At 40.3% G+C, this 25,633-nt stretch overlaps 2 protein-coding genes across 2 annotated transcripts in view; one reads left to right on the plus strand and one right to left on the minus strand.

The window, feature by feature from the left end:
- Window positions 1-6,094, plus strand: part of gpr39 (G protein-coupled receptor 39) — a 28,823-nt gene extending 22,729 nt beyond the window's left edge. Inside the window, exon 2 of the mRNA XM_034693819.1 lies at window positions 4,837-6,094. Within this exon, the coding sequence (XP_034549710.1) occupies window positions 4,837-5,339 (503 nt within the window). The 3' untranslated portion in view covers window positions 5,340-6,094. The remainder of the gene's footprint in view (window positions 1-4,836) is intronic.
- Window positions 6,092-23,640, minus strand: LOC117820148 (ly6/PLAUR domain-containing protein 1-like). Its single transcript, XM_034693820.1, has 3 exons — window positions 23,402-23,640; window positions 20,926-21,057; window positions 6,092-7,069 (listed from the first exon to the last, which is right to left on the minus strand). The coding sequence occupies exons 1-3, from the start codon at window positions 23,448-23,450 to the stop codon at window positions 6,834-6,836; spliced, it is 417 nt and encodes a 138-aa protein (XP_034549711.1). The 5' UTR covers window positions 23,451-23,640; the 3' UTR covers window positions 6,092-6,833.
- Between the last annotated feature and the right edge of the window lie 1,993 nt (window positions 23,641-25,633).

A 25,633-nucleotide genomic window follows, 5' to 3' on the forward strand; every position in this document is an offset into this window, starting at 1 on the left:
CATAGAAAGGGACCAATTCTGCTCCCAATAAATGCATGATGGCTCATTTAGATCCGTGCAAAGGCACCAGAGCACAGGGATGCTATTTGCTCTGCAGCACAGTTTGTGGTGCATTTAACCCTTTATCTGCACTCAGTGAATTTAAGTCTTTTTGTCTCCTTCACACAGATTTAGAGAGCTATGCAATCATTTTGTGAATTAGGCCCTGAGAGTCATTTATTTACCATTGTGGCTTTAATTATCATTTAAACCTCAAGGGGTCAATGAATAATAGAAGTCGTTTTTATCTACTTCAAACACAGACAGCTTTTGTCCCCTCAAATGTCTCTGTTTTTCATTTCTCTCCCGTCTCTCCTCACCTTTTATAGAGGTCATCAGTATTCCTGGCTTGTTCTCTTTTGTATCTCATTCTCCCCTTCTGCTCGTAACTTGTTTCTTTGTACTTCCCTCTGTATCTCTGTCTCCCTCTGTGCTCTCCAAATAAACTTTGGTTTGACTCTTAAGTCTTTTTCGATATGAATGTCCTTTGTTTTGAAAGTACATGACATTTTATCTCATCTTTTATTTTATTTCAGGTTGTTATGCATAATTCAATACATCAAAGTAGTCTTTTTATGTTTCCTCTGTGATTTCAACATTGAAATCACTGTATTAAGGAGTTTGCATTCACAGTATTCCTACAATAAACATGTTCTGAGATGGAGACAAAACTATACCTGTGTGTAGTACAGTACAAAAAATCTGTCCCTTGATTCACAGGTTTGAACTCGTCACATTTCAATACATTTCACAACATGCCTGCTTAATTTCTGAATTTAATTTCCCAAGTTACCAAATATCATCAAAAAATGTGCTGATGGGATGTTTGTTGGATATATTATGAACTTTTTGAAAGCGGTCATGGAGAAATGTTGTAAAATGTTAAATAGTTAGTCAGTCAATAATCAGTCAACTGTTTTAGTTTCAGACCACACAGAGATTGAAGTCCCTTTTTGTTAGTCAGGACACAGATGTGCATGTTGGAGCAGAGGAAATTAAGTTTTGCTTTGGACAAACATTATTTAGAAGAAGCTCTTTTCAATCATCTTTTCCATTTCCCTCTTGTTTTCTTGTGAGTCTGATAGTGACCCTGCTGAACATCAGCATGCATACCTCTGGTAACAGGCCTCATCTTTCTTAGCAGCTTAAAGGCATCTGACACAGTGGTAGCCTGATGAAGTGGTGGCTGCACATGTTGAATCTGTGCAAAGAAAATCTGCAGAATTTAGACAAATAGCTGAGTTTAACTACTGATTGAGAGGGCAACATGCTGAAATCAGAAATACTTTATTTATCCCGGGGGGAAATTCAGTCATTAAAGTTGCTCCTATACACAATAATTAGGAATATCAAATAACATTAATAGAGGATAGTAATTAATAAGATATAAATACAAATACAATGAAAAGAATGATAATAAAAGTATGTACAGAAGACAAATTAAGCTATGTAGAAAATACGTGGTTGAAGTCCCCGGAGATCAGGAAGAGGGCACTCTGGTGGTCTGTCTGGAGTCTGGCTATGGCAACGTTGAGAACGTTGGACGCCATAGTCGGGTTGGCAGAGGGGGGGATGTAAACAGCTACCAGTATGACATGTGAAATCTCCCTATGCAGATAATATGGTTGGAGGCCCACAGCGCTCTCTGTGCTATCCCGGTCTGCCCGGACAGTCTGGAAGCCTTCAATGGAGATGTTGTGGTCGGGAATATCCTGATGCAGACACGTTTCTGTGAAGCACACCATGCTACATTCCTGAAACACAATGTAAAGTTAGCATGTGGATAGTGGCACAAGATGAATAGTTAGAGGATGCTCCAGAATCCATGACAATTCATCAAATCATTGTTGAGACCTTTCATTCAAAATTAACAGTGCATGTCAAACAGTCTGACTAGCCCTCAGATGAAATAGCTAAAACTATGCTAAGTATTACGTTTGTTTCAATGTAGTCAGTAGTCCCTTTCAGACATGCACTTCACTCCTGGAATTGCTAGAAATCGATTAGATGGACTTCAGCTAAATTTTTTGCTGCAAGCTCTATAACACAAAATAATCCAGAAGAAGTCGGAGCTAAAGTGTGAACGCAGTAGGAAATGATGTTTGTGACTGTTGCAAAGCCAGTGGGATCTTCTTGTGCTTAGGAAGGTTCTGCTTCATAGTCTGTTCTCTTTTCTGCTGTCCAGATGAGTATTGATTCGACCGGTTACATGTTGCAAAAAAACCCAAAACGGTCAGTATAGTGTTGGACTCCTTTGCTTCGTCCACCATCTTGGATTTCGTACATACCTTCAACAGTGACTTGTGTATCCAGTTATGGCTGAAATTGCCGCTGAAAAAGCAATGTTGCAGAGTGCCGGTTTAGCTCGTCGAAGTGCAGAGGCAATAGTCCTCAAAGTAGTCAGTACCTTTAGCCCTGTGTCATTCCTCCCTCTCTCTTCCCTGTTTCTGACTGATACACTGTTTGTTCTTTCAAGGGCATGGAAAAGCAACCCCCAGAAAAATCTTAAAATAAAATAATAACAATAATTCTGCCATGACAGCCGACCTGTGGCTTGCTTTTCTCCGCCTGTAAATGTGATCGATATTTTCTGCACTGATGAGAAATTCCCCAGAAGCACGCTTCTTTCCTTAATGGCTACAATATTTTGCCCAAAGGACAACTTTTGGTGACAAATTGGAGAGTCTTTTTAAACATCCCCAATAGATTTGTTTGCACCTCTGAAGCATCTAATAGATCATACAGGTGAAAATCAATGAAATACACTTCTGGTTGCTAAAATCCCCAAATTTCCACAAAATTGCAGAGAAAATGTCCTCGTGTTGTCAGTGGTTTCTCTGGCCCTGGAAAATGTTTGAGGGAAACAAACTCAGACATGGCCTACTTCAGCGAGTAGCCTGCTGACACTTAAGATTAGAGCGGAGTGAGAATCACTGCTGCCAACACAATCCAGGCACCTGAACACAAATCTTGAAGTATACCTGTGTGCAGAGATACTAACACGAGGAGGTGAATCCTGACAACATAAACACATATAAAGCAGGATCTCTTATATCTGCCTCTTTTAGGATTTTGCGTTTCATTTTCTCTTTCTTCATTCATGTGTGTGAATAATTTCCTCAGCAGTCTTGGGTGACAGGTTTTAAATAAATGTGTTGGTATTTGTTTACCACAGCAGGAAATGATGTCTGCAGCCAGATCTTTTTGTGCATGTTGAAAGGCTGTTTAGTCACAGTGTATTTTCCATTAAAACCACAGCAGGGGAAATGTATAAACACCAGATTACAGAATAAGGATGTGTTTGTCTTTCAAAGAGAGAGCACATGACTCAGGCCTTACAGATGAGATAAGTCAGCAGCTTGTCCAGCAGTCAGAGAAAGCATCCTGTGCTGCAGAGGTCAACGTCCTGAGATTCACTGTAAACTGTGTGGTTTACTCAAAAGTGCAAGAGCAGCCTCTGTGGGTGTTTGACTGTACAATAAGAATAAGAGTTTGGTATCATCCAAGGTGGTGACATGATTAACAAGAGGAAAACAGGAGGACAGGGTGCTCATGTGGATTACACAGAGTACACTTGTAGATCAAAGAGTAACTGTCGATAGAGGGAGGCCTTGGAGGCAGTCTAAAGGCACACATACTAAAGTCAAGGATTAAAGTAAAAAGCCTTCAGTTGTAGAGCATTTATCACAAAAGACAAAAACAGGAACAAAAACCTCTTTAAACCCTGATGTGATATTAATCAGGTGGGAGGAAGACCCTTTCACTTATAGATGTTTAACTTCATCCTCAGCTCGAGTGAGCGTTCCTGAAGAAGCCTGCATGGGTTTCCTCTGTTGGTGGTTATGGCCCTGTCACACCTTCACAATTTAGCCAGTGTTTTCCTGACGTATCAAAATGCCTCTAAAATTCTGACATACTCTGAATTATCAAAGTTTTTTTCAATTTTCAATTCATAACTTATGCCCAGCTATAGTCATTTTGTGCAAAGTGCGCGGCAGCGTAGTAACACAGACGAAGTGTCTAAAAAGGCCCCCAGCTCGTTAATGACAATTTATACATTTTGAAATTAGATTGCATTGGTGATTGAAAAACTTGTGTTATTAAAAACTCTGCAGTCTCTCTCTGTATGATGAGCCTTGGAGAGTGTCAGAGGAGTAAAACCAGCAGGAACACAGCCTCTGGTCTTTACAAGAAGTTACACTTATTGACTGCGCTTTCAAAAACGTAACAATTTGAACTTCATTTAATTCAACAACAGCAGCTTTATCGTTGAACACCACCAGACTCCGACATGCTGGCTTCAGCTTCTGTTTCAGAGGCTCTGCTGTTTGACACTGACTGAGGGCTCCAAGGCTTCTCACACTCACACACACACAGACACATAGCTCTACATGTGAAGGTGTGTCAACCATCGCATAACTTACCTACAACTTATGGCAGGCGTATGCTGGACGTATGATCTATACGACGACATATACTAGTGTGCTTCAGCGTGCTTCTAACTTATACAAAACGTACCTGTAACTTATGCAACGTACGCCACAGCCTCGCCTATTTTTTTATACGCCGGCATACGCTGGTTAAATCATCATGGTGTGACAGGGGCCATTGGTATTGTTGCACTTCAAATGATGAGGACAAAACAGATAAGTCTGTCATTATTTGTCATCATGTGTGGGCTCTCTCACATTCTCAACATCTGTTGAAAGTCTCTCAGTGTGGCTGAGGCTTTCACTCTTACCTCTTCTTTCCCTGAGTTGTGTCTCTAACTCTCTCTCTCTCCGACTCTTCTTTCAGGTCTCATCGTGGGATCCTTGATGCTGTGCTGGCTCCCCAACCAGATTCGTCGTCTCATGATGGCCGCCGTGCCCAAGTCCCGCTGGACCACTTCCTACTTCCGGAGCTACGTCACCCTCCACCCTGTAGCTGACACTTTCTTCTACCTCAGTTCTGTCCTCAACCCTTTCCTCTACAACCTCTCCTCCAGACAGTTCAGGGAGGTTTTTGTGCAGGTGCTGCGGTGTCGCCTCACCGTTGAACACATCAACAAGCGCACGCTGCAAAACTCCAAAGCTGTGTCTGGACGCTCTCTCCAGCCCCTGCTGATAAGGTCATTTCGTTGCAGTAAGGTTAACCGGCCCACCATTATTCAGGAGAAAAGCCCTCCCTCCTTTTCAACCTTTCAGCAGCAAAGTGACTCAGGAGTCGCTTCAAACACAGACACTTCTGTTGAACTCACTGAAGAGTCTGACCTCACTCTCACAACAAAGACAGGCGTACCATCAGAGAGTGAAGTATAATGTGCTGTACAGTTTAATGCAACAGAGAAGAGGAAAACAAATCGATGATGTGTCGCGATTCCAGAAACAATTATATATATCTTTTACACACTAAACACCGAGAGTCAAGGCAGACGTTCCACTGACAAATCACGCTTGGCTGAAAATGTGATGGGACACCTAAAATAGATATTTAATTTAATAATATTAACAAACAAAAGCTCAAATATTAAGTTTAGACATAAAGGCCTCACAGCTCGACTTCATAGGCTGTATTAAAGAAGTACAGAGCCGTCATGGCGCCACCATTGGACTTATGAACTCCACTTTTCAAGCCTTTCGCTTTCACAATCTTGGTTTTGATGCAAGCTGTCATAGAAAGTGTATAATTTTATACTTTTACAATTACTTATTTTGTAACTGTACTTTTGACGATAATGTAAAGGACATGAAGAAGAAGCAGCAGTGTTCCTACCTGTTTTAGCAATCATGACAAACTGAAATGTATTAACTTTACACAAAACACTAAGCCTGAGACCACACTAATGTTTTTACCACAGTGTCAACAGGCAGAGGGGCAATGTTTGGACTCTTTTTGATTGATTTGATATGACGTGTGTGTAATCAGGCTGTTCTTGGCTTCACTTTTGTAATGAGAATACATATTTTTTATATTTTGGAGTTTTGACCAATCAGAATCAAGTATCTAAAATAGCTGGATGATAAATAAACGTGAGGATTTTCTGCAGCTTGATGAAAGAAAAATCCCAAACTCATGTTTTTGGTTTAAATGTGTAATTATGTTATGAAACGCACAAACTTACTTAGTCAGTGATGTTACAAACACATTAGTTACAGCATTAAGCGCTGGTCTTACGTCATGAACTGACATAAACATCACATTAAAACAACAAAGTAGAAGAAAGTCCAGAGAGAGGCTTCACAGGACCACAAGGCTTCATAGTTTGAAATACTGGGCTTCAGTCAGAGCTGTTGTTTTTGTCAATTTGGGAGTGAGAACAAGCTGGTTTCATTTATCAAATACAACATACACCGTCTTCTCTACTTATAATTACAGCAACACTGGTGATTATTCCGGGTCTTTCCCTGAAAAACATTGTCTTCGTCCTTGTAGCGCGAGAGTAAACAAAGACAGATGAGACTGAGCCACCTGCTACCCCACAAAATAGCCAGAAGCTGTTTCATCCCTGACACCGTCCTCCACATCCCCGTCCTCAGCTGCTCCTGTAGCTTCGCAGCGATCATGTTTGAGATATGAGATGTGAACGGATTTGAGTTCTCTCTGCTGTGTAGATTTTTTAAACCTTGTGAGCTTTGGAGGCAAGCTGCAACATAAACCCAGGCAGTCAAGAGGACAGATACTGTACACAGTTTCCACAGGCCTTGAAGAATATACATGTCAGAGTCTTCAGCTCCTTATCTGTGTCATGATTTGTCCACCGTCAAGACAAAGAAGCTTCTTTTTCACATTTAACCTCAGTCTTTCACGGCCTGTCAGCAGAGCACAGAGGACAGTAGGAGGACAAACACATGCAGCCACACATGTGGTGTGCCCACGGGGAAAGCTGCAGACTGTTGTGGTCGTTTCTTCTGCCGGGGTCCATTACACAGCGGCGTGTTACAGCAGGTGATGCACACGGAGTTGAGCTTGCCGGTGCAGAACTGCTGGTAACCAGAGGAAGCGATGAGACAGGCTCCTGAAGAGGCGCAGGACTTACGGTAGTGTATCCCTAAAAGAGAAATAAAAGGACGAGTTAGGGTTGAAATCAGAGGATTAGGGGCTGTAAGTGAGTAAAGAGAAAGACAGGAAGACAGAGGGACAGGGTACGTTAGTGAGCATAATAACATCTAATCTTCCTCAATGAGGAAGCAGCTTTATGAGGATGAATAATTAGGCTGATGATCTTTTATGGTCATAATTTTTAGCTGTCCTTTGTGTGCAGAAGAATTGTCACCATAAATGAGTAAAACTGATGTCCCTCTTTCTTTGCAGGGTTTGCTGTTATAAGATAAATATCAGTATAATGGGGTGTGGTCATTTAGATGGCATTTCAGCCATTTGGTATGATGAGTATGATGACTTTGACAGCCCAATGGACATTACTGCATGCACAGGAGTTCCTTAAGTCCTTTCTTGACCTCAGGTGTGTATAAAAGGCACATTTTAGAAAACAAAAATGTAAAATTGACATTCTTAGGCTTATCTGTATCTGGCTCAAAACATCCATATTCTGCAGGAAATGATGAGTTTAATGGCTGCATGTAATTCGCAGCAGAGCTCCAGATCAGCCAGATCCTAAAACACCTGAGTGACTGTGACGGTAAATCAAGACTTTGAATTGTATCTTGACAAGATGCATCAAAACAAGCAGTCAAACTCATATTATTTATCATCATCTGCAGTATCTGCAAGCACATCAGAGACCATAACAGGTTTAGAACCCAGAACTACATCCTCACAGGAGCAAGCGCCTTGACCTGAACAGTAGAAGCAAATCAGTAATGGTCTGGTTTTTCCCACAGCGTCCTTCTTCTAACACTGCACAGATGTTTTGTGATGCCTTCAGTGACTTTAAGCACTAAAGTTATTCCTTTGTTTTCTGATTCTACAAATGTGTGTCTTCATGACAACACTGGGCTCAACTTTAAATCCCCTTCAGACACGTTTAATTCTTTCCTCAAGTAACCTCGAGGCTTAAATTTCTGTGAATAAAAACTTTATGATTGAAAGTTTTCCCCGTGACATCAGCCCGGCTCTGTCCTGTTCACGGTCAGTCTGTGCAAAAATAAATGTGACGGTTCGGTGAAAGAAAAATCCCCAAATAGTGAAAAAGTCTATTTAGAGTGACGGTCAAAGCTCCTCTGAAAAGAAACCATCTCACAATAGTTGACTTATCTCCACCAGGCAGCTCTAACTCACGTCACACAATGAGGGAATTCAATGAAGACCCTGAGCTGTGACCAGTTTACCCTTCAGACCCCTGAAGAGTTTAAAAACAGGACTGTAGCTCCAAAATATGGAAGAAAACTGACGTTCACAAGACGATATCATTAAAAAATAATATTTATCTGATACTAATGTGTGGCATTTTGAGCTCCTGTTATGTCAGTAATAACAAATACACAACAGACAGCACTTAAAATGCTGTAAATAACTTTTCATGGACACCAACATCTTAAGTGAATGTCTTTGATGATAGCAAACTACATTTTATAGATTTTGAACTAAATATTTGATCCAAATCATTTTTGTAGTTCAAAAACAGAAAGTGTATAAAACATAGATGTAGTCTCAGTGATGTCACCTATTGGTTTCTAAGTCGAAAGATGGTTGGAAGCTCCAACACCCACACCTTTCAGTCATCAATCATCATGAATGAATCTACACCTGTGAGCTAAAGTTCAGGCAGGCACCTGCGTCACTTTCACAAACACCTGACGACCATATCCTCACAATGTGGTGATCCATTTACTCTAAGATTTCTGGTCTCTTCCTCTGCAACCACTATCCTGCACTTTCAGCCTCACCAGTTCCCAGCATCCACCTGCAGGCTTTGTCTAGGGGCCAGCTATATCATCTTATCATGCCTCAAATTTCTGCATGTAAATTAAAACTACGAGGAGTGATGAGGTCAGAGCCTGGATGCCAAACACAATGTTCTGCAGCTGCAGTAAACATTGCAGTTTCATTTCATTGGCTTCATTTTTCAGCTTTGAGGTTGCTTTTTGGGTTTACAATCCAGAGTCAGACAACAGAACAAATACTTCACTTGATGATGATAGGCCTTCAAAGTAAAATAGAAATGTCCAAAACTTTCTTGAGCATGTGTTTGAAATGAAAATCTTAGTGAACTGACTCCTGTCACTCTGCTGTCCTGGAAACATCTGATGACAGCTGAGAGAGCCGCTGAGAGGAACTTGAGTTTCTGTCAAACTCGTTGACCTCAGTGGTCAGGACAACACAATCTTCGTTTATACTGTCCTGTTTTATGATGATAAATCTCATCCTGCTCTCCTTTAACTATCAAACATATTACTCATTGTAAATCTCTGCTGTGGAAAATGTAAACACAGACTGTCAGCAGTGTGCTATGACCTCATCTAACACTGACAAAGTGGGAGCAGGAACAGGCATCCAAAACAACCGTAGGAGTTGTCGTTCTTCTTGTGATGTTCTCTTTCGCTTTTGTAGATTGTTAAAAAGCATCCATATCAATATCAGTCTTTCTCATAACGAGCCGAAACTCCTCACAGGAGCTTTAAAGCTTCCACAATACTCAGTTTGGGCTTTCATTTTATTATAGTGAAATAAAGAGCGAGGACTCTGGGGTACAAAGTGATATGGAGGGTTAAATAATCCTGGCAAACTAAATCCAGTATCTGTAAATAAAATGCCTCACTCTGGAGCTTTATTTAGAGAATATTAAAGTCAGTACTTTTTGGATCCTGTGGGTATCCTGTACATAAAGCTTGTTGGAACATGTCAGAGTTGTTTGCAGGATTAGTGGAGGGAGGCCTTAACATTTGGCTGACATTTTACTTCAAAGGAATTTAGATACGAGTTCATGAACTTTCAGTAACCCTTATAATGTGTGACTCCTCTCTGCAGCCAACGGTGTGCAACGGATACCAGCACAGTAGTACCAACAGAACTGCATGTTCATTTAATCTGTGCATCCTTCCATGTCCTCAGACTGCAAATATCAGAGAAGGTCCCAGAAGGTGCTGAGTAATCCAGGGGAAACATGCTGTGAAATGTTGCAGAGATCTGCGGGGAAATGTCCCGTCTTCTGACAAAGCTGGGAGATTAAAACCTGACTCACGCTGAATTTATATCTCAGATTTGAGCTGTGTGACTGTTGAATGATGTCAGACACTTCTGAGGATGTGTGTAATTTTTATTCAGGGTTTACCGGCAAAGTAGCTGATTATATTATGACGATGACCCAAAGAAAACCTTCAGGACAAACTCGTGAAATAACCAAAAGTAAAGGTGAAAGCTGTATAAAGAGACTGTTTTTATCATGAGCATTAATAGAAGAAAAACATCGACCAATAACGCAGGCAGTCAGTGGAAAATGAGGTGAAGAAGTTAGAGTGTCACTGAGAGAGAAAACAGATCTGATGGCTTTTCCCTCCTCAAACAATCACTTACCAATCAGATGGATCATTTATTAGCATGCACGCCCGCAGCAATGCTCCTCTCCTCTTCAACTTCTTAACACTCATCAATACTTTCACCTTGAAACTTAACTTCAGTTCAATCAGGTTTTGGCTGCAAATAAATGCATTGAACTCCTGAATTCTGAACCCAGTCTGAGTAGATAAAGTCGGTTTCAATCTCTGCTAATGACTTAGCCAGCTAACAGGGTGGCCCAAATGTCTGCACACACCCACTTACACAAATACAGTCTCTTGGAAAAATAAGCTTTTATTTTTGTTCAAATCCCACGGCGGCCATCTTGCTAAAATAGTTTAATCACGTCTAAGTAATATGTTCCAAGTCATAAGTGGTATCCACCTGACACATTGAGGTAATTTCACGGCATTGATAAACAGTCACATGAAAATCAGGGAAGAGATTGACAATTAAGTTTAGAAATCACAGATGCGACAGGAAAGGAGAAACGTTTGCACAAGCAAAATATTTGGCAGCACTAATGTGAATGCAGGTGTGTATTTTTAAAACTACAGGCACAAATAAATAAATCAAATATATCACAAGTTTGACGGCCTGAGATAACAGAACTTAAATCAATACGTGTGATATTCCATCTCATTTCACAGACAATGACCCTGCACACTTTTCTCCAGAGCAGCTTTAAACTCATATAAAGTCAGAATCATGCCGTCTGAGGATCTCTGCTCCCTCCGTCTTTCAAAACTCATCTCGTCTAAAAGCTGGGATTTCTAAAACAAACACGGGAAAGAAAGAAATAGAGCAGAGACTCTGCAGCAGATTGAGGTCAATAACTTTCAAATTGAACCATCTGTCCGGAAATTTAAAGGAGTACAGAATAATTAGAAGGATCAGAGAAATCTTTAGATAAACATTTATTTACTGCAACTTCTTTCAGTCTGTTCACAATCATTGTTTTGGCAACTTCAACATTTAATTATCCTGTTTGTTCAAAACGCTGAGGAAATCTCTGGAAGACATCTGTGTAAAAGCTTTTAACACCCACAAAGTATTTTTGCATCTGACTGAATTAACTGTTCTGATGGGAGGAGCTGTGTATTTAATTATGTTTTAGCTCCTATGTCCACCATATAGCAGATTTAATGAATCGTCACTTCAGGGAAAGCACCCACAAAATTAAAGATTGGCTTTGTTTTCTTCATACAGACTTTGAAAAACACTCTAATCTACAAAATCTTCTCAGTTTGTCTGAAAAAGAAAGTCCACGAGGAGTTTTGAGCTAAACTTGGAAATATTTCTTTTTCAATGGTTATTCAGTTCCCTTGAAAAGGGCAATACTTTTCCAGGATGTATGAAGTCTCTGTGAAGTTGACCTCTGAGATAGGAAACAAAACATCAATCCATCACTTTATCCTATCAGGCATTCAAATGATTTTGTGTCATAATAGGTTGTGTCCAAAAACACTTTTTAAGAGCCCTTTGACCACTAAAATCCAATCAGTGAATTCACGAGTCTGAGTCTACATTAGTCATCACTATAATTCCTTCCCTCAGGTGTTCCTGAGATATCATGAAGCCTCGAGGAACGCTGTCATTGAAAAAGAGGCTTCAGAAAGCAGAGTACTCGGGTATTTCCTGTAGAGCCAGAGATGATGGTCATGATTTTCAGGACTAGTGACTCAAATTGGACTTGAGGACCGACTGCATTTGGAATCACAAGATGGAGAGGAGGACTTATTGACTGATGAAGACTCTGTTATTGTTTTGTCATCTTTTTTAAAAGGCAATAATTATTTACTCAGTTTCAAGCAAGGACTCCTGTGTTCACGTGCATGCATGTTCACGTTTTGCCTTGTCCAGCAACAGCTCTTAACAGAATGTTTAAATAGCTGTCGGGGATTGTGAGATTTTCTTTTTAAGATTTCAGAGTAAATACAAATAAGAGCAGAGCAACATCTTGGATCTGTAATAGAACCATGGAGGAGAAGGCAGGAACAACCTCAAACTTTAACAGACTTCTGTTCTGGAAACACTTTGAAAAGTAAGGGAGATGCTAAAGTTATTGGACTGTTACTGTTAGCAAGCTGCTAGCTAATGATAATAGACCAAGATGTTTGCTTATTTGAAATTTGAATGAATAGCAGGTGAGTTTCAGGTATTTTTAAGGTAGACGCCTGCAGTGATCCCACCACAGCAGAATTGATGAGTGCACCTTCTCATTTAGAGAGGCGTGGTGCTCATGTATGTACAGTGCTGTAACTTCACAGGTGATTTTAACCTCCTAACATGCTGACAGGATCAGAATCTAATGCAATAAAATTAAATATGTTTTCTAAACGTCTAAAAGTTCCCACACTGTCAGTCAGGGTTTGCAGTGAAATGGTTTATTATACTATCACAGTATTTGTATGACCCAAAGCTATACTTCCCAAACTGTAACAGTGAAGGTGTGTTTGAGGACAGAATTTCAATGACTTCTTTTTACTCTCCCGGGTTGTGTGGACACGAGAAATAACAATCTAGCACATCTAACACAGCACAGCCACAAATAGAGCGGAGCTGTCAAAGTAGATTAATGTGAAAGGACAGTGCAACACTTTAAATACAATACTAACACTGTAAGAGAGGCTCAGGAAACACTTCAGTCCTGCTGGGGAAAACGCATCGCCCATTGTGCTCCAAAACAAAGGTATAATGTATTTATTTAGGTTATTTTAAGGTCTTGTGATATCTTAGTTCATAGAAAGTGAAGAGGATAGTCATTTAATGATCATAAAAGGCTCTTCCTCAAAAGTAATCCATATACAGATAGACTATTTGTTATAACTGAAAGTCAAATACACTAAAATACACAAAAAAAACAATAAAACATCATGAAATATATTAAACAGTGCTGTAAAATCTGTAATATGAGTCTCCAAGTTTATAAGATGTAACCATGTTCCTGCATGAAGACTTCATTGCGTTCAGTAGCGAGCAGTATCTGTGCAGATGTGTAGCTCTTTTTAGCACCGTCTGTCACCTCTACCCTGCCAGCTACATGTATGATGGTTGAGCTATCACTTACTGTGAAGCCACATGAGTTAGAGCTCCCCCTGCTGACTGGTTTTGGGACAGAAACATGGTTTATTTTGTTATAGTTAGTTCTTGTCATGCTGATTTATGTCTTTGAGCTATTTCTTTTTAAGTTTAGTTTTACTATTTATAAATATGATTGATTGACAGCTCTGTTGACAAATGCTCCTTAAGCGTTCTTTACCAGATTATTAGAGTAAAGAGGGAACGCAGAGAGAAAACATGGCAAACACTAACACAAGAGTCATTGAGCTTTCCATCCATGAGTGTCTGCAGTGGAAATGTCAACACCTGAGTGTTTTGACATCTCATTGGTAAGTAAATGCTTGTTTGGTTAGCTGAAAGAGTGTGACATCAGTCCCACAGCTCTACCAGCCAGCTCACAGAATTAGGCACGCCTTGGCTGCACCGGCGCAAAATGTCAGCGCCCATTGAGGTGGTCTTTAGACCTCATGCCGCACAGTGGGTGTAAATGAAGCCATTATTTATTTATCTATTTAACCTACCCAAGTTGGTCCCATTGAGATCAAAGATCCCTTTTTCAAGTGAGACCTGGCAGAGACAGTCAGCAGCAAAACAACCCCACAAAGTTACAGATAAGATGAAGTACACTTTACAAGCACAACGTTTGTCGCCGAAAAAGTCGTTACCTAGGAGGTAGTTGTAGCAAGACACACTAAAAACAACACCATCCTAAAGATTAAACTTCAAAGTCTTTCATTTTAGATTTAAAAACATTCAGTGACACCAGCTCCTTGAGTTTCAAGCCATTCTGCAATACATTCCAGGCTGAGGGTGCAGAATACCTAAAATCCCTTTTCACAATTTCTGTACAAGCTTTTGGGACAGAAAGCATAAAAAAGTCCTGGGAACGCAGTAAGTACTGTCCAGCACATGCATGTGTGATAAAAACACAGAGGTAGTGTGGCCATGTTGTCTATTCTGTGTACAGTCAATGGTATGGACAGTCTCACTGCCTGCAACAAACATGCCAAGGCTTGCACCTTTCTCCTCTGTAGATCATTTGTTGTCTTAAATTGAAAAGTCATTTTAATCAAACCTTCACTCGACAAGGTTTAATAATATTAAACCACTTTATTTGTTTAAATGCATATGAATCTTAAAGAGCACAACATTGACATACAATCATGTTTGAAGTCTTTGGGTGTATTTCATATTAATGGAGTGGGGATTCAAAGATTCAGCACTGTAGTTCTGCAGTTGAGTTAATTTATCGGGGTAAAGGGCAAAGTATCAAGTTCTGCGCACTGACAGTTTGGTCTAATGAGAATCGGCACAGCCAGCTGCACAGGGAAGAGTTAGCAGTGTGAGGTGTCAGAATGTCTGGAGAAGTTTCACTTCGAGACGTTTCCACCAAAATAAATCAGACGATCACTGCTGCTGCTCGCATCTCTGCGGCTTCAAAGAATCAAGCCAAGATCCAAATAGATCCTATTAACTGCTTTTTGTGACATGCATTTCTTTTTATCACACTTTTAGATGAAACCTTGAAGGACTTTCCTTAACTTAAGTGGAAAATGAACTTGAATGATGAGGAGTAATATTTACTGTATGTTAGATCTGTGTCAGTCTTCTCAGCAGAGTTTATTATCCGTCTAAATCAAACCTGACAACGCAGTGAAAATAGATGGCGGTAGTTATACGAGCAAACATAAAGATGTCGTCTAGATAAATGGTCTTGAGGGATGATGACATTTTTTACAGGTATTTTTACCGATAAAGCTGGAATTTAATGAAGGCTGAGGCTGATTTAAGAGTGGAAAAAAACACTGATGTGGAGGCCGATAAAGGACACTATAGGAGAATCAGTTTGCTCAAATGGAAAAGCCTCTTACAGCATGCAATTGAGGACACATCTGTCTGATTTTTGAGCAGCAGGACTGATTTTGAAGTTTGAAGAATTTCGGCTCCATCACTCTTTGTTTGCCGTGCAGTGTACAAGTGACCATGAGGGTCGATCACGGCCTGATCAGCTGAATGTCATGCAGGTTATGTGTGCGTTTTTAAACTTTCACTAGAAGTTGGTGAAACTTTTCAGCTCCTCATTACTAACTCAGATAATTAAGGAAAATGTTGATTTGAGAAACATCTTAAGCCTCACAGCTGAAGTCTATTTACACTTTGTGTTTCATACAGCTATCCAAATCACAAACAAACTTCTGCAGCAATACACAGTCAATCTGTTCATCCAAATTAATGTTCAGCACTGTGACAAACCACGTTCTCATTTCCTTTGACCTGATACAGTAAATTAACTTTTGTCAATTACAAAAGCTAATTTAGATAAGCTGTGAAATCCTGGACACGAGTGCAGACGCTGCTCGACTCCTGCTTTCTGCTCTGTGGTCTGTTAGACCGAGCAGAGCAGCAGGACTCCCATCCACCCATTACACATTCTGACAGAGCATTCGTCTGCTGTTTCTGTCTTTGACTGTCTAAAACCTGTCTTAACTAAATTTGATGCAGAGAGATTCAGAGGACTCTTGGGTCTAATTTCACCTCATGGCAATCACAATATTCACAGGGCGGCCATTTTTTCTGACCTCTCCTCTCTTAATGGAAGCTCAAATGCTTTTATCAACCGGAGAATGTCTAACTGTTTTATTCCTGATCATAAGTACACGCTAGAAAACAGACAAGTTGTTTTTATTTCACGCCTTCTAGATCAGGGGTTCCCAAATTGGGGGTCGGGACCCCCTGGGGGGTCGCGAGACACTAAAGGGGGGTTACGAGAAGTCTTCCAGAATTTTGAAAAGATGTTTTAAGTAATCTAAAATTGCATGTTTTACCCATTGTTATGCAAAAGCATCACTAGGATCAGGTTAATTTATAACAGCACAGGAAACACAGCTGCATGTGCTAGAATTTTCTGCAGACTAGCTCACTAGCAAGGACCAGGATGTAATTTAACAAGGATTTACTGATTGAACTGGAATAGTGATTCTGAATTTGACTTTGAACTTCTAGCCGTTACTGGTTTGGGGAAGCTTCAGGGAATCCGCCGTAGCTCCGGGCACAATGAACCCCTCTTTAAGAGCCCTTTAAAGTAGGAAAGAAAGCAATAGGATGAAAAGGGGAGGGAGGTAGGGGTGTGGAATCGGAGAACGAAGGGGGAGGGGGGAGGGGGGGGTTAATTTATAAGAAAGCCGGAAGAGGCTTGGTTGAGGTGGGGTCCTGCTCCTAAAACTCAGCTATGTAGCACAACTAAATGAAGTGTGAAGCAACATTTAATTACATCGAGGGACTGTGTGGGTCGCGGCCTGAAAAGTTTGGGAACCCCTGCTCTAGATGGATCAGTAACTGAGATATGAATAGAAAGTAAAACTCTGTAGAGACATCCGGCTGTGTTTTTAAGTTGAAACAACATGTACTCTTGTTAGAAAACAGCTAAAATTAACATTAAACCAGTTCAACTCAACGTTTTAAGTTTGGTTACCAAATGTTTCAATAGATCCAAATCTCTTCTATTGAATAATGATCAGTTTAAAGTAATTTTAGGAGTTTTTGAATAGCTATCCATTTACTTTTCAGTCAATCAAAGTGGTGAAATGATAGCAATCTGTCATATCCTCTGCTTTAACATCACTTCCAATGATTACAGAAAGCCCTTCAGAGTATTATGGTGTGCTTTTTCATAAATTCAGTCACTCATGTTCAGAAATTAACTCTAAAAAATAGAACAGTGGCAAGTTTCTCCTCCATCATTTCTCCACTTTTCCCCTCCATTGGATTAAGTGCAGAGGACGGTGAAATGACAGCTGACATGCTGAAATGTGACCTTCATACTCCTTCAAATGCAGTGGGAGCAAAGCCATCCTCAACAAGGTAATAGTGCACTTTATGTCATTTCTCAAGACACAATCAGAGAGGAACCATGATGATAGTTATAGAAGATGGGCTCAGAGAGGGAGCCGGTCTTGTCTAATGCTGCACAGAAGAAAAATGGCCGTCATTGAATAGAGTCTTGGTGGGTTTTTACTCTTGAGTAATGCCCTGAAGTTTTGGCAGGCAGCCTCTTTCTGAGCTGGGATCAATGTTGCAGAGGTGATGAAGATTGATAGAAATGCCCTCCAGATACAGAGACCAATCAGGTGACAAAAACCAGCCCAAGTGAAGACGTATGTTAGCGCTTCTTTGTCCTTTATCTACATTGTAGTGGTGCATGCAGAGTCAAAACTTTAGAGGCGCTCACAGTGCGGGTATAGTTCAGCTTAGCCAAACTGATTTTTATTCTCATCACTTTAACACAAGCACCAAGGAGGCAATGCAATTTTGAATGTATCTATAGCATTTGAAATAGCAATAAGGTGCGGTCAGTTGAGTTTCTAAGCCCTCCTTTTCTTGCAGAGCGGCAATAATGATAACACTCAGAGATAAAGGCTGGGATGTACATGAGCATTCATGCGAAAATTTTCTTATTAAAGAGCTGTCGACTCTATAGAGCCGTGTGCCTGCACTTTAGATCCAGAGCAGCATTTCCAAAGACAGCAGCTTATTGCTTTTTCTCATCAGCAGTAAAGATAGGAAAAAATGACCCTCAATTTTTGCTGGGTGTGAAAACGAAGTAGACCTGGGGCGTAAATGTGACCTTTATTGTCTAGGATCTAACAACCTTCAGCAAATAGGCCTGTAAACACAGCAGAGACACATTATTCATTACTAAAGAGGCAGCATTACAATGAACACCCCCTCAAAGCCTGAAAACTCTAATGGTGAATGAGCACTGCTTAGAAGTCTGTTCACGTATTCAGAGCAGAGGTTCAGGTGTGCACAACTCAAGGAATTTGACTTCTTAGCAAATCTCTGCCACAACAAACGGAATGATGAGTGCCACAGAAACTACTATCTGAGAGAGACGGAGAATACATTTACCACACGATGATAGCCAACAACAACAGAGCAATGTAGAGCTATAAAATATCATGATTTACATTTATATAAACAGATAACACTGATACTATTAATGGATTAACTGACGTGTGCCCAGCTCTGTCGACTTTACATCTCTGTCTCTGTTCATCTGGTGCTGAGACTGAACTTTTAATACTTACCCCAACACATAATGCATTGTCAAAAAGTAAGAGTAAACTGGTATTATTATCCTTGTATATATCACCTTCATTCACAGCGCTTTTGTACATAGCCAATTTGAACAACTCTGTGCTTCTGTATATACTTTATTTTATTTTATTCTATTTTATTTGTACTTACAGTATATCTTATTTTATTCCTTCTTAAAGCTCGGGTTGGTAGTCACGGAAAACTAGCATGAATTTGAATGTAGCATTTCCTCAGGACTCCGTCTAACCCCTCCCCCCCTGTCCCCTCGGAGCTCCTCCAAAATGACGCCCCTGCTTACATGAACGAGCGCCACTGATTCAAGACCATATGATGGTGACTGATTCAAAACCGGTCCTCAGCACATTGTTTTTGTTTTGCACTACGTCAACTCATGTCTCACTCAGAAAACACCAAAAGAAAACACCAAAACATTCTCATAGTGAAAGTTAAAAACACAAACAATAATGAAATGTACGTGCAGGAGGCGGGTAGAACGTCAGGACGGGATTTGATTGGTTTCATAATTTGGCTCCTGAAGACAGGGATTGGTTGGTGTTTTCCAAGGTTTACTCCGTCTGTAGATAGAGGCTTTTTTTTTACACTCTTTTTTAAGAACACATTATGTATTGATTGCCATCGGCACATATAGATAATTTCAACCAGTATAACAAGAAGTGTATCTAAATCTACCTACCAACACTAGCTTTAATATCTTGACTTTCTTACATACTGTTTATAAGAGCTCTGTAATGACCAAATTTCCCTCCCCAGGAAAAATAAAGTATTTCTGATTCTGATTCTGCACCACACAGGAAATGGAAAAGTTTGTACCCATGACTTCTGTTTCAAACACTGACCCAGACTCCCGCCCTCTAATGATAGTTATGTAGCACTGAAGAGCCTTTACAGCTGACCTCAGATCAGATCACAGCAGAGAGTCTGGCTGCTTCCTGAGAGGCTGCAGAGCTCACTCCATGTGGTCATTGTGTTACACTCCAGACAAGTCGGTAATACAAATGGTTTTTCTTTGCCCCTATTGGAGCGGCTTTTTGTTGAGAAAACAATATTATTTTTTTAATTAAGAAAATGTGTCAGCCTGAGCATCCTGATGATGTGACTGCATGTGATCCCACATCTGTATCATCACCTAAACCTCATTTGTTGGTATTGGGTTAAAGGCAATCCATCCAGATTTAACAGAAGCGAGTTGCATTTACTTGAGTTTTTTTTTTTTTTAAAAAAGCAGTTTTCCTGAATAAATAATATGATTATCTTGAAATTACAAGAAAAGTTTTTAGGAAAAAATCATTAAAACCACAAAAAAAAATGATGCTTAAAATACTAGATAGCTTCCCAATGGAGTCCAACTGAGGCGCTCATCAGTATCTCATTAATCCATAAAAAAAAGAACTGTTTTTTATTCTGAGACAATTATCTCATCAATTGAGAAAAACAGAGGACGTTTTTTCTCAAGGGAATGCAATAAGCCTCTGTAGGAGCGTGTAGCAGCCAGCTAAAAACAGCAGAGCTTTCCTGCAGCAGAGCTTCCGTGGGAGAGTGGGTGTGGCCCAGCAGAGGACAGGTAATCACTGACACATGTGTCCTGTGTCTGTGAGGGGAAACAGAGGAGCATCAGAGGTGCAGGGTACCTGGGGGGGGGTTTGAGGAATTGGTGCTACCTGGATAACAGTTTTTTTCAATCCTTGTGGTTTTTTGTGACACTTCAGACTTCAGAGGCTGAAGACAACACTTTAACCCAACAGGACATGAGCTCACAACCCTTTCAAATCAAGATTGTGCTTCAATGGTGCTTCTGCTGGAAAGTGACAGCTCAACCAGCCTGGACTCTCCTCTCCCAAAATGCAAGTTGCATTCACAAACCTTCACACACACAAACACACACAAATACACACACACTTTAAAATACAATCCCGTTCAGGAACTTTGGAAATTTGACTTGCTCTGAGGACTCTGAAGTTGTGGGACACTGTGGTTTGATTTTGATAAAACTTTGATCATTTTTAATGTGAATGATTTTGTTGAATGTGCTTTGTTTGTCGAGAATTGATGTTGCAAAGGCAGATAAGTGATTCTTTGTAGCATGTCTTGTATTTTATTTGATGCCTGAGTTATCAGATCTGCTCTCAAATATTGAATGACAGATTTGGCTTTATCTGGCTCCCAATTATGTGAGACTTACTGTCCATCAGTTAAGCTGCAGTGTTTTTCTCTAAGATGCCCTGACAGTCAAAAAAAGTAAGAATAGTGATCTCCAGAGATGTGACTTACCGTCATCCTTCACCAGAACCTCCTTCTGGCACATGTCCTGCACGTTCACGGTGCAGTTCACAATAAACTCTGGTGTGGAGCAGTCGTGTGTCATCTCCTCACACTGGTAACACTGAATCTGCAGAGCCAGCCCTGCAACACACACACAAACACAAACACACACACACACACACACACACACACACACACACACACACACACACACACACACACACACACACACACACACACATACATACATTTAACATCCATCAGTTTTATCAGTCTACAACACCCCAACACTTGCTCATTTCTCATTTACATATTAATCACAGAGAAAGTTTCATCTTTAAGTGACTCAGATTCAGTTTGCTGAATATTTTTTACTTTTGACCGTTTCAAATCGATGTGACAGACTTCCTCAATTATTTAGCCACATTTCAGTTGCTGGTTTATTTCAGCAGCATGTTGTTGCAACATTTCATCATGTCTGTCTTTGATTTCACTCCATCGTCTGTAAGACTTAGTTGTTGCTTAACTTTTTTTTACTATAACTTCTAATTAAATCAGATTTCATTAAAGAAAACTCATCAGGTCATTGAGTATGAACTCATCATCATTTTGTTCTGACTGCAGCAACTGTTTTGTTTTTTAATATAACCTCAATGAAATGTTGCTTAGTAACAGCATGCATAGTTTAATATTTGTGCAACCAGTCTTTGGAAACTCTCAGAAACTCAGATCTGACAGAAAAGTCTTTACCTGCTCGTTCATGCTTTGATCTCTGACCTCTTTGACATGATGCTAAAATTACTCCCAAAGATAAGCCTTCAGTGTGAATGTGTGCAAATGAGCGAGACAGCATCTGCCATCAGTGTGTAAGAGTGTGTGTTTAAGGGCGGATGTAACAGTTGTTCAAAGTGCTCTGATTGGCCAGAAGTTGTTGTATAGGAAAGTGCAATCCATTGAGCATTTACAGTTGGACCTTGTCAGCGGTCATACATTGGAAATGAAAAGAAGAATGGCATTGGTGACGACGGGAGCACAAACCATATACTTAAATACCTCTTAACTAAAGAATGGTTCATGATGATTTGCTATCTGTAAACCTGTGTGTATTGCGCATAAGCAAATCCACCAAAGTCCTCTATTCAAACAACAGTGACAGAGTGGTTGGTATGTTGATGTGGGGCTGAAGCTCTGGATGGATGCAATGCAGGCTCATGTGTTCAGGGGAGTGTCTTTAGAGTGTTTTTTTTCACATTGGATATTTTCAAGGTCTAGTTTATTATTGCCAGTCACTCCAAATTTTCCAACATAGACTCTAAGGAAATGTGAATTCTTAGTTAGCCCACTTCAAACATCTGTTGATATACAATCACATTTACTGGATTCAAACTATATAAAACTCAGAGTTAAATCCTTGTGATTGATCAGCCTCTCTAAAAGAACATGGAGTGATAAAGCTTTTCTTCAACTGGTTTCTAATTGCAACATTTCATCAGATAGACTTAATAAAGTTACACAGATACTGGAAACTAAACTGAAGCGTATGACAGAATGTGTGAAATTATCCATTAACTGTGAACTCATCACATTAAGTCATACAGTGACGTTGCCATTCAAGAGTTAGCAACGGGAATTATTGATGCATCCTGAGTTCATTTCAATAACTCCGCATGAGTCCTGCAAAAATGAAAATCACTGAGGTGTATTATTTTAGTGAAAAGCAAACGTGCATCTGTTGCAGAATTAAACATGCTGCTGTCTCCAGAAAGGACGAGCTTCCACGTATTGTATGAGTTTTTAACATGAAGCAGCCAATAAAAATATCATTTGAACCACTTAACGCACCACTTAAGTCTGTCCATTCCTCATCACATTTTATATTTTAATGCAATTAACAACAGCGCACTACTTTTGTTTCTACAGAAGCATTTTTAACATGATTGAACTAGAGCTTCTGCAACAAATGACCACTGCTGCACGCGACCGATAAAGGAGATGCCATGGGCAGACCTGCCAGTAAACGAAAAAACGCTCCTCTTCAGTGTCACAGATCACTGCAGACTGTTAAAGAGGAGACAGGGGGTCCGTTTCGGGTGGACATTTCATGATTAGCGTCAGACTGCGCTCTGTGTTGTGGATCAGCAGTCTTTATGAGAACCTGCCTGGATCATTGAGACGCACAGGAGCGCACAGCCAAAACCATCGCTCTGGGTGTCAAAAGAGACCCACTGAGAGTCTAATGTAAAAAAAATCACATCTTCACCCATCCATTATCACCGTGATGGCGAGCAGAAACCAGAATTTGTCTTAACTTTAAAGCAGGACAACATTTGTTCACGGCGGAGGCTCCAAGCTTTGCGCGCTGCGTCTCACATCCACAGAGCCATCGCGCTCCTGCTCCAAAAAATCGCTGCTTTGGAAGTTTTGCCTAAAATGACACGTTATAAATCCCGTGCAGTGTTGGGAGATGAAGGCTGTGTGCCCATACCTGAGCTGGAGAAGAAGAGGAGCAGAGTGGAGACGCTGAAGAGTCGCATGGTCCGCTTAATGAGCCTCTGAGCAGGAACATGAGCGGCGGAGGTTCTCCGGGTCTGAGGCGCAGAGGAGCAGCTGCCAGCCCTGCATGGTGAGCCTGACACCTCCTGCGATGCTTCACCTCTCTTATCCGCCGCTGACGCATGCACACACGCGCGTGCACGACTGTACTGTGCAGCGCGTAATCAGAAGGCTCCCCCACTGAGTTGCCTAATTTGTATTATGATAATTGGCATTTATTTATATATTGCATTTTTATTCCTAACATTTGCTTCTGTTCAAACTGGTTCTTCCATTGTATGAAGTTTTATTAGAGTCAAACTGACACCAGCAGGCAGAGTAATGCCCCTTTCAGTTTTACTCCACCCTAAATCTGTCCCTTACACCCAAAGAGCTCCACAGTCAGTATTTGCTGTGTTTATAGCCCACCGTTCAACTCAAATTAAACCATAAATTGACTGACAAAGATTCAGTGCTCTGACCTCCAAAGCTCCCAATCACAGTTTCATCAATCTCAGAGCTGCAACAAACTTTATAACCTGATTTCCTCATTTGATGTCAAACAATTTATGAAAGAAATCAACACTGGACTGCTTTACGTTTTTAATGACAGCCATAATTGTTATGAGAATAACGATTATTATAAGTTATCATGGTATTATCTCAAAAAGCAAAGAAAATTCAAGATACTCTCAAAATAAATCAAAGGTCACAAAATGATACAAGTTAAAAAACTACTTTAAATTAAATTGTAATTTGTTTTGAAAATCAATAGTTCTCTGGATTTTATTCCTCCTTGTTTTCAAATATCTTTTTCTATTCCTTTGCCAACTTAAATCATATTTATCAAAGCATGTTGACCTGCCTTTGTGTTTAAAATGTGTGTTAAATTGAGCCTTTGCCTTGCCTGGCTTGCCTTTATGCACTGCTGATGCCTCTACAGGAAAACCAGGGAAATTACTCAGGGCAGCTCTTTGGCAACTATGGCAAAACAAGTGTTTTTTCTATTCTTGTTCAAAAAGGAAAACAGGAGTAACCAAAGCGACCAAGCTTGCAAGGTTCCTCATTCTGTTAGGATACTGAACTGATGAGGAATATATTTATCTCACTGCACATGCGCATCCCGCCCTAAGTCTTAAGAGCCAATGGCAGGCTGGCCTATTGACACCAGTTTCCTTTATTTGTGGCCCAGAATGCATGCCTGTGAAATCAAAGTATTATTCGCTCTCCAGTCATGGGATAAGTTGCAGATCATATGTGTCGTGCAAGTGTGTGATGTACACATAGTTTAACTGAGGAGAAGTGGCATTGACAATATTTGAGTTGGAGGAGTCTAAAATCTGAAGGAGGAAAGCTTTACGTGCTCATGAGTCTGCTGTGAACACTTTGATACCAGCTTATTGGTGTTATTATGTAAATGTGTTTGGTGTGGTATTCATATATGAATCTGCAAAATGCCCACATATTAAATCATGCATAATGTATGGTGTTGACACTAGCTGCAGTAGACTATTTGCATTCTGTGTTTGGCTGTGTCTGAATGAATGGTGGAGAAGCATCATCTAGTGAACAGTTTTAGCCTGCATGACCATAATTTAGATCCAGGTAGCCTCTTTTGATGAAGATGTTTTAATATAACTTAACTTTGAACAGAAACCCTGACAAAACAATCTGCTTTTTGCTGTAAGTACTTTAACTGTAACTGTATGTCTTCTTTCTCTGCTCTGGGATACACTGGTGACCCATCCAGGGTGCACCCCGCCCTCAATAGACAATCAATAGATGAAATATAAAATGTGTGTGATACTTAAATGTCAGAAAGAAATATACAGTCGATATGATAAGTGAAGACAGGGAGGGTAAAAATTGATATGTAGTATTGCGTGTGCCTGCAGCTTCATGCCGCCCCTGTCAGAAAAGTCTCAGCACGCCTCTGGACTAAAGCTAACTTTCTGCACTCTTTCATTGACATGTTGAAGTCCTGTGTGCTTAATGGACAAGAAACCCCCCCAGGATTATTTAACCAAGTATTATTGCTGCACTTCTAATGGCTGCTTTTTATGAACAAGTCATAAACCAAGACTTTAAAACAACATGTGCCTGAGGAGAATATGATAGGCAGTGAAATGCATCATAAGTCCGAGGTAAACAGAGAGGTTTGCTGTAAGGTTCAGCATGTGGCAGA

The sequence above is a fragment of the Notolabrus celidotus genome, chromosome 10, assembly GCF_009762535.1.
Source record: "Notolabrus celidotus isolate fNotCel1 chromosome 10, fNotCel1.pri, whole genome shotgun sequence".
In the NCBI taxonomy this organism is placed as follows: domain Eukaryota; kingdom Metazoa; phylum Chordata; class Actinopteri; order Labriformes; family Labridae; genus Notolabrus; species Notolabrus celidotus.